This window comes from Bactrocera tryoni, chromosome 1, assembly GCF_016617805.1.
Source record: "Bactrocera tryoni isolate S06 chromosome 1, CSIRO_BtryS06_freeze2, whole genome shotgun sequence".
In the NCBI taxonomy this organism is placed as follows: Eukaryota; Metazoa; Arthropoda; class Insecta; order Diptera; family Tephritidae; genus Bactrocera; species Bactrocera tryoni.
Window position 1 is genome coordinate 69,495,400 of NC_052499.1, and position 9,355 is coordinate 69,504,754.

General features: G+C 35.1%; 1 protein-coding gene across 1 annotated transcript; it reads left to right on the forward strand.

Moving 5' to 3' along the window:
- The first annotated feature begins 6,608 nt into the window (after positions 1–6,608).
- On the forward strand, positions 6,609–9,090 carry LOC120775291 (C-type lectin 37Da-like). The gene is given in 5 exon segments (XM_040105450.1): positions 6,609–6,770; positions 8,246–8,357; positions 8,431–8,498; positions 8,561–8,782; positions 8,785–9,090. Coding segments are annotated over 5 exon segments (816 nt in total). The 3' UTR covers positions 9,037–9,090.
- Positions 9,091–9,355: the final 265 nt, after the last annotated feature.

Genomic DNA, 9,355 nt, shown 5'->3' on the forward strand with positions numbered 1-9,355 from the left:
ATTAATAAATTTAAATGAAAAATTTGCGACTGACTATGAGGTGAAGGTAGTACTTGAGGTGTCCCGATTACCAGTTTGAGTTCAAACATTTTTTCCATCACGTACAGCTATTTTTGTGATTTTAGTAAATGGTGGGCCCTTTGACTACATAACTAAAAATTCCACATGTTAGGAAATATTTTTGTTATCGTCTACGGTTTTAGCCACCCAAAATTAGCAAGAAACAGCCTCTAACATCACAGTCACTAAACTAGTGCAATTAGCAATAATGTAGGTCATCGCTTGTATTTACATAATCAGATATGTAAATAAAATTATTAGTCTCGAATTTCGATTTCAGCTCAACTCGGTTTACTTGGCATTACAACAGTTCAGTTAACTTCGTAATTATAATATCCTAAGGGTTTTGCCAACCAATAAATTGACTGATATCTGGTTTCCATACCATATAAACTGCATTTGCGTGTATTTACATAACCGGAAGGCAAATGCATAAACTCAGAGTGACTTCCGTTGATATATTCAACACAAAGTTTACAGTTTTTTGATCACTTAGTAACATGAAGAATATGTATTGAACATGAATAAATTAAATTTTTTTGTTTCGGTTCAATTATTATTTTTAAATTATAAAGTATGTTACATTATGAAAAAAACACATTCTGCAACTTATAACAATTATATTATATATCCATATAGAAAATTTTTATTTTGTTAGAATTTTTTATTGTTACATACATACACTACTAATAAAAAAAATTCTAAATTTTTTGAAAAAAAAATAATTTAAACTCGCCCTTTTTGTCACCATTTCCGGTGACCCATCAGAAAAAAGATGCACTCGCGTCGGCAGGATAACTCCAAACAAGATCATCTAAAGTGGAAAATAGTGTTTTAGTTAAAAACTTAACCTTATGTATTCCTTTAATCAGCGTGTCAATGTTTTGGGTGTAATCAACAATAAATAGGCGCACTTTGTCTAGTACTGGCAACAGCACCATATAATTGCTTTTGGAGTATTTTCAAGCACATACTCACTACCACTTTAGTGACACTCATGAGCCCTGTCGTATCGTGCTTCGAATAAAGTTAAAAGCTATTGGTAATGCATAACGCGTGCTGCAATTGTCGTCAACTGTTGCCAGCATCAGATAAAGTGTGATGCAAATGAACTCTGTGTACGAAGTATGCAGCGGTGGCAAGGAGGAAGTGGTTGTGGATTCCATACTTATTGCATTGTAATATTTATGCTTTTATAAAGTGTTTCTGAGCACTCTTGAGAAAGATGAATTGCACTTTTAGCCATTGATGTACGATTTCCATTGCTTAAAGAATAATTACTAAAGACTCACGTTACAACAATTTTGGTGTCTGATGCCAACTGAACTTGCGGGAAAGCTAGAGTAATTATTGCGTACAACACACATTTGTATCACTAAGCTATAGCATATAAGAGTTAACAACTATTTTATTCTTTTTAAGCTTCTATGTATATCCACTCTAATGGAAATATTTCCAATTTAGACAACAATACAATGCTCGAAAATAAAATGTCCACACACACACCCCACATAGATCACTTGCGTCAGTATAATTGATCTACGCTTATCGAAATTAATGTAAATGTTTATTAGAATCAATGAACTGTCTGTTAGTGAAATTGTTTGTGGGAAAACCCTTAGCGACCGGCTGCATGGCTCGTATTCCGCTGACATTTTCACGCAACCACATGCTGGAGCCACTTTACCACAGTGATAATTCAATTTTAGTCACTTCCCACGCAAATTTCTTTCTGCGAGCTGAATTGGCCAGCCAGCTGTTGAAAACTATTAGCGAAATGTTGCGCTGCGGTTTGGAATTTCACACCAACCAAAGTGGAAAATTGATTTTACAACCGTGTGTTTATTGGAGTGATAGTATATGTATGCCAAACCAAACAAGAAGCAAGTGAAAGCTTTTGCATTTTAGTAATATTTATGTGAGTGTTTGAGAGCACACCCTGCATAGCTCCGAGCAGTGTGCTAAAGTCATTTAATGCTGAGGTTGTCATTGCCCATACGCGTTGCGGCTGACGGTGCGACATGACTAACAGTAACCCAGTTTTGTTTTCAGCCAAAAGCAGCAGGGAATAACGTTATGCTTGTCTGCGCTAATTTAGAGGGAGATAACAGCTTTCTGACTTATTTGGAATTTAAAGGTATACTTCATTTTCACCTACCAGCACTTCTTTTATTGTAATATTTAAAATATTACCAACGAAGATGTTAAAGGATAATATAAGGATATGTATAGATATCAAGGCTCCTTTCTCAAGTATTAGATTATATAAGTTATATAAGTTTATAGAAATACATACATATGTATGTATAATAATTTTCCATATTAGCAATTTAGTCAAGGAAGTGAATCTCCATTAAAGGAATGAAAGAATTAAAAAATAATCTAATTCCTGAAATAAAAAAATTAATACGAGGTACAAAGCCCCTTGCCGAAAACACTAGGTCATTGTTTATTTTCGCATTGGCAGCAATTGAAGTTTAACACTTAAAAGTCGCGTATACGCCATGTTGTCTTTCTGACTCCCTGTATTTTAGTTATTTGACATTTTTTCGTAAAAAGAAAGAAGTATTTGTTTTGATCAATTAATTTTTAAGGAATGGAGAAATTTGGAAGAACTGGATCTTTCGTAAGTTAATTAATTTTAAGTTTTGTGTTGGATTGGGATTTCTACTTGAAGTTGTGATTATAGGGAACACATTTCGTATGATAAAAACTTAAGAATACCTCTCAACCGAGACAAAAAAAGCTAAACTGAAGTAGTTTTAAAAGAGTAAATATATATAAATATACTGTATATATATTTATTTGTGATCTTCCTGCTGTTTCCAACTTCAGCTAAAATAGAACTTCTGTCTTCTTCCCTTCATCTCCACTGCATCATCACCTTTTCGCTATTCAGCGTGGTTATATTTAATGCAGCATTAAATTTACAACTGAGCAGACGCAGTGCAGTTGCTGCGAGATTTCAAAACACCGAAGTTAATCACGGTTGCATGATGTTTTCAGAAGAAATGAAAAGCAATGTTATATACCGGGAATATATTTTTTTTTAATTTTCACTATTCACGTTTCTAGTTTGCCCTAATAATACTTTCAATCCTCTTTTTCAACTTATAAATAAATAAACGTTGAATTGACTTAAGAAGCTTGTGAGGTATATTATTTAACCAATTTAACTTTTCCAATAATATAAGAATATTGTCCGCTTTGGGCTGAGAACCAAAATTAACGACACTTAAACCTCTATAATTCTAACACAGCAGAATCTGCTCAGAGTTTTATGCGCAAACATCTTCGTACATATCTATAAATATACAAACAGATACAGTAATTTCCCAAGCTCATATGGCTGCTGCATTTTTTTTGCTCAAGCAAAGGTAAACTGCATTATATCTCAAACCACCATTTAGGCTGCGATGCTGAGATGCTGAAAGTGTTTACGGAGAATTCCATACAAACTCTTTGTTAATGGAGCTGCTGGTGATTAAGAATACTATATATTCATCATTATCATTCTAATCGCAACGGCTGACATTTAGTATTTGACGATGACTTCCAAATTTTTTTGAAAAGTGGCACGTGCTGCATTTGTTTCTATTATCTGTGTTATGCGGCGTTCAACTGCATTTGAATCCACATTGTCGCGTGTCACTTGCATAGCTAAATATCACCATTTTTATCCGCGCTGAAACAAAACAGAGAGCACACGAGAAGGTTAACGACTGCGCTCTTCCTCATCTGAAACCTGTTTACTCTTATACAGTGAACAGCTCTTCAGTTAAGGAGTTCAAAAGTAGCCTCATAGCTGTCACCGAAAAATCGTGCATTTATGAAAATTTAAATAGCCTAGCGGAGTCACGTAAGCTATTTGCTATAATTACAAAACTGCATTATGCCACTTTGTACTTACATGCTTAGAGTTGTGTTCTCATATAAGATCATATGAGCTAAATGCAAGTACACTTCTAAGCTAATACAAATGTATGTAGAAAAAAATGTTTACTTGCCTTCATAAAATTTTACTTATACGCCATGTAAAGTCAACTTATAACAATGATGTAACGCAGTAACAGCTTAGCTAGTTTAAGACAGGCCCCATTATGAGCGGGCGTGATATGCAATTACCTCATAAACGTGAGTATGTGGTTCTGAATCAGTTCGTCCGAGCGCATTTATTTTTCGGTAGGCTCATCTCTTTATCTTCCACTTTGAATATAACCACAAGGAAAATAACTTACGTCAAGGACGCTGTATAAATAATGCAAAGATGTTTTTAGAATGTAAAATTTAAAGGAGTGCGTTGTTTCTGCCTCAATAGATCTTCAGGCGATTTAAAATAATATGGTCGTTCACTCAAAGCGTGTATATCGCTTTGTTTAAACTTTTTATGATTCAACATATCAATTATCATTCTTTTTAACGAAAACCCCACAGAAACTTAAAATTTAATGAATAATGCTTATTGTTTATCAAAAGAACATTCTTTGCTATTTACATTTTGATTCGATCATTTCGACTGGTAACTGGCGAATGACAAGCGTGAGGTTTTGTTTCAAGGCCTGAATCGAGGCGAGATTATCCACATTGACTTTATTCTTTACATACATCTGCAGGAAATAATCAAACGGTTTAATATCACATGATCTTTGCCAATCAACCGTCCCAACGTGTGAAATTATCTGCCCGCCGAAGTGTTCTCTCAATAATATCATTGAGTGATGCGATGTGTGCGAAGTGGTGCCGTCTTGTTGAAACAAAATTCTTGTTCAATTGCAGGCATAAAATAATCGGTTATTATGACGCAATGACCGTCAACACTGATGATTAAGTTTTCTAAATTATTATTTTGAAAAAATATGGACGAATGATGCCACACCAAACTGTTGTTCTTTCTGGATGAAATGGCAGGACCGGAATCTTTTCAGGTTGCTCTTCGTCCCAAAAGTGAAAATTTTGCTTGTTTATATTGATTGAACTAGAAAAGACTACACCGCTGAACAAAATGTTTCTCGTAAATGTCGGATCTTCGTGGAAATTTTCAAGAGCCCATGGAGCGAAACGATTTCCCTCGAGAAGGTCAAACGGCTTCAGTTCTTGCAAAAGCTGTATTTGATAGGCTTTCAATTTAAGAACTCGATGTAAAATGCGTGAAGTCGTTCAATACGTCAGTCCAAGTTGCTGCGAGCGGCGCCGAATCAACTCTCCACGGTCATCATGTACACCCTAAGCTACGCCTGCTATATTTCCTTCACTACGTGCTGGACGTAGTCTATTCGGTCGAATATAATCCAATAATAAATGCTGGGTCTAAAGACAGGTGACGGTGTTACGAATAACATGCTCAGTAAGCTGATTGTGTTGACCATACTTCTCATTTCGCAATCAAACAAAAGCTTTGAAATGTATTTTTCATGCCAAGAAAATTAAACAAATATTAGGTTGACGGTTTAAACATGAACAAAATAGTCATTAACATTTTATGGTTTACTACTTATAATTTTCTTATATACCTTGCTTTATTTTGATCTTAACTTTGTCAGTCTGTGAGAAAAAACGTTAGATCTACTAACTTACCCTGAACCGATGACGGAATTTACTTTCAAATTTGCCTGCTGTCATCGAGGTAAATGTAAATTTCCGTTAAATCGCTGCCAACGAATTTTGTAGAAAGCAAACAAAATTCAAAGTATACCCAAAAATAGTTGGGCGCAAGATGATGTTAAGCGAAGTAAAATAAGCGCGCGTTAACAACGCCAAGGACGTCAAATGTCAACAGAGTGACAGAAATAGCAGATGGCGTTTATAAAATCAACAGCTGCAGTTTCACCGAAATACCCGCCGCTGCACTCACATTTATTTGCATTCCGAATTTCCGGTAATTGCGCTGGTAGTTGAGCTTCACCTAATTGAATTGCCAGCTGCAGTCATTGCACTCTTCGCCACAGCCTTTGCCTTTATTGCATCATTCGCGATACATAGATTCTTTTGTGACTGACGCACAGAGTAAAGCCTTCAAAAAAGTCTCGATCAGTATAGACTAGGGAAATATCATTCTAGCAGATTTTCTGCTCAAATTTAAAAACATTTTGGTTTTTTTTTATTATTCTTAAGAATGGCATTTAATATAAATTTGCAAAATACTTCAATAAAACAGACAAAGTTGTAATTTGATTATAATCCATCCATATCTCTACACGGCGCACTGAACTGGGACAAGGAAAATATGGCTTAAAACTTATTAGCTCAGACAGCTAGGTTAAGAACTTTTATGATGTTTATGAGGGCTATCTGATAAATAACCGACCTAACCATGATGCACGCGACTTCCCATCTCTGCAACCCTTCCAAATAGAGCGCTGGAAATGTTCATGCGCGCACGTTTGTGGTCTAGCGTAAGCAAACGCAGCACCCAACGCGCGGACAGCTTTCTCATGCCCAAATTTTGGTTTAATATGTGACAAACACGTTCTTTTGATATCTTCATAATCTCAGCTATTTCCCTAACTTTAATCCGGCGGTCGTCTAGTACCAATTGATGAACTTTAGCGATGTTATCGTTAGTGGTTACAGTTTTTGGACGCCCAGGACGTTCATCATCTTCCAAGCTCCTGCGACCACGTTTAAATTCAGCTGCCCAAAATTTTACGGTGGTAAACGATGGTGCAGAGGCACCATACACAGGGTCCAACTCATCTTTGATTTGTGAAGGGGTATTGCCTTTCAAAAATAAAACTTTAATTACAGCTCGATATTCAATTTTTTCCATTTTGGGGAAATCACCGAAATATACTCACAAAAACGACTGTCAACAGATAATTGCGCAAGATAAATCTCTGAAATTTTGGCGAGTAGCTATTATAATATGCACAATTTGAAATAGAAACTTTTTTTCAGATGTGCCGCTAGCTTCACGTTGAGGTCGGTTATTTATCAGACAGCCCTCGTATTTCATACACTTTTACTTGTATGTACTTATCTACGTAGGCTCACCAAAGTAATGGAATATATTTTTTTCTTGCCTCCGGTGACAGGTGTTTTGTATGCCTCACTTTAAGGTTTATAGAAGAGTGTACTTGATAGTAATATATATTTTCGAAATAAAGGTACAAAAATAAAAAAATTTAGAACGTGGTGTTAAAAATATGTACTAAGGGTATACTTCGAAGCACTGTTAATAGCGAATGTGAATATTTGTGTGTGTTGCTGATTTAACAGAGAGAGAAGTAAAAATCTTAACTGTGGTTGTTCGGAAGCAATAATACCATTCACAAGTAAACAAGGTCCCTTAGAAGAACTTGATTCCAATTGTACAGTATTTATGGCAGCTATATGCTATAGTGGTTCAATCTATATATAGCTGCCAGCACCAATGTTTTAGGCAATAATCTCTGCCAACTTTCGTGACGTTATAGCGTCAAATAAATAACCTTATTTCTATCATTCAGTCGGTACGTCAGCTAAATGTTATATATAACAGCGGTTCCGATAAAGCAACTTCTCTGTGAGAGATGATGGTCACAAAATGTTTCGAAAACTAGGGGACTGAATCATACCGACAGACAGACATGGTTAAATCATCTCAACTGGTCACGCTGATATTTCATATATGTATTTTATAGAATCTCTGACGCTTCCTTCTGGGTGTCACAAATATCGTGGCAAACTTACTATACCATGTTTCGGGTAAAAATGTATAGCATATAACTCAATGGATAACATATTACTCGCTGTTAGGCAATATAATTCAGAAGATTTACGAAATGCACAGATTATTAGAAAAGATACTTACTTATATACTTTACTTACTTATACTTTGCAATAATTTTGTTTAATCCCTCCACGAACTGCGATAAGCGATTGACCCTTATCGGTGGGTCTAACGTGAATATTGCACAAATACTCAGTGACGTATTATACTGGTGGGCAAAAATGCAAATACACAGATATCTTTGACTACAATCAAACTGTTTTCTAAATTGATATCGCCTTGTAATTATGATTATCGCTTGTGAGAGAAAAATACGGCTTGTGCCTACGTTTCTTATGATTTGTGAGTGAGGGTAAAGTATTTGATTGAATTCGCTACTGGGTAAACACTCTACGTGTATGTAATATATATAGCTAATTATTATTAAAATTATTATCTATAAAATTTGCAATAAATTCATTTGATGTTTTACATCAGCATCAACTGGACGCGCCCACACCTGAACATAAACGCAACGTTTTAATGATGGATCGAGCACAATACGTTTTTTTGCTATTTCTTTTGATGAACTCCTCCGTATATACTGCAGGTAAAACATCGGTTCAAAAAGGTGATACAAATTCTATTAATTAATTTCTTAAACTATTATTATTATTTGTAAGATACAGGTAAAGACCCGTTCATTAAAATTGGTAGCAAGTATTACTTAGTGGTGTTTAAAGACTCAGAGGTACACAAACAGAAACACCTCACAGATATAACAATTTTATTCACATTGTCTTTCCTTTGTAGTTGAATTGGTTCGCAGCTGCTCATTTTTGCCGTTCTCAGGACAGTGAGTTGCTGACGATTGAATCGTTGGCTGAAAAGGATGCTTTATTTTCTTACTTAAAGAATGTAAAAAAGTTAAATTATATGGAAGCTTGGACAAGTAGCAACGATTTGTCGGTAGAAGGACAATACATGTCCCTGAATAGGGGACGTCCAATGCTCTATACATTCTGGGCGAAGGACCAGAACCAAACAATGCGGAAAATGCGGAGGATTGTGTACACGTTGTGTTAAAAGGTGATAGCTTTACAATGAACGATAATAGTTGCTATAAAGGACAAGCGCATGTTATCTGTGAAAAGGGTTCAGCGTCAAATGCTCGTGATCCCGCTCCAAAAGAAAAATCAAACTGTGATAATGTGACGGAAAGTTATGCTTTAAAAAAATTCGTAGAAATATACCTAAAGTATGAAAACGTATTTAACTGCAGGGAATAACAAAACTGTAGAAGTACTTGAAAGTTTTTTGTTAAATTTTTAAAATTTGAATAAAACGCCATATATTGTAAATGGTATAGATGCTTTTCGCAAAGGCATATTTCTATTCTATAGTTAAGCCGTTTGATCTTAATTGAAAATGTTTAACTGTGTAACTTATGATAGAGATCGCTGCCGATAACTCCAAATAATATTATAACAATTGCCAAAATGTCAAATGACTATCTAGTTATCCCAAAAAAATGTAAACTTCTTTTTCAAGAAGAGAAGTATTTATTAAAATTGATAATTTCCAACAAATTGCTGTATGTACAGTAAT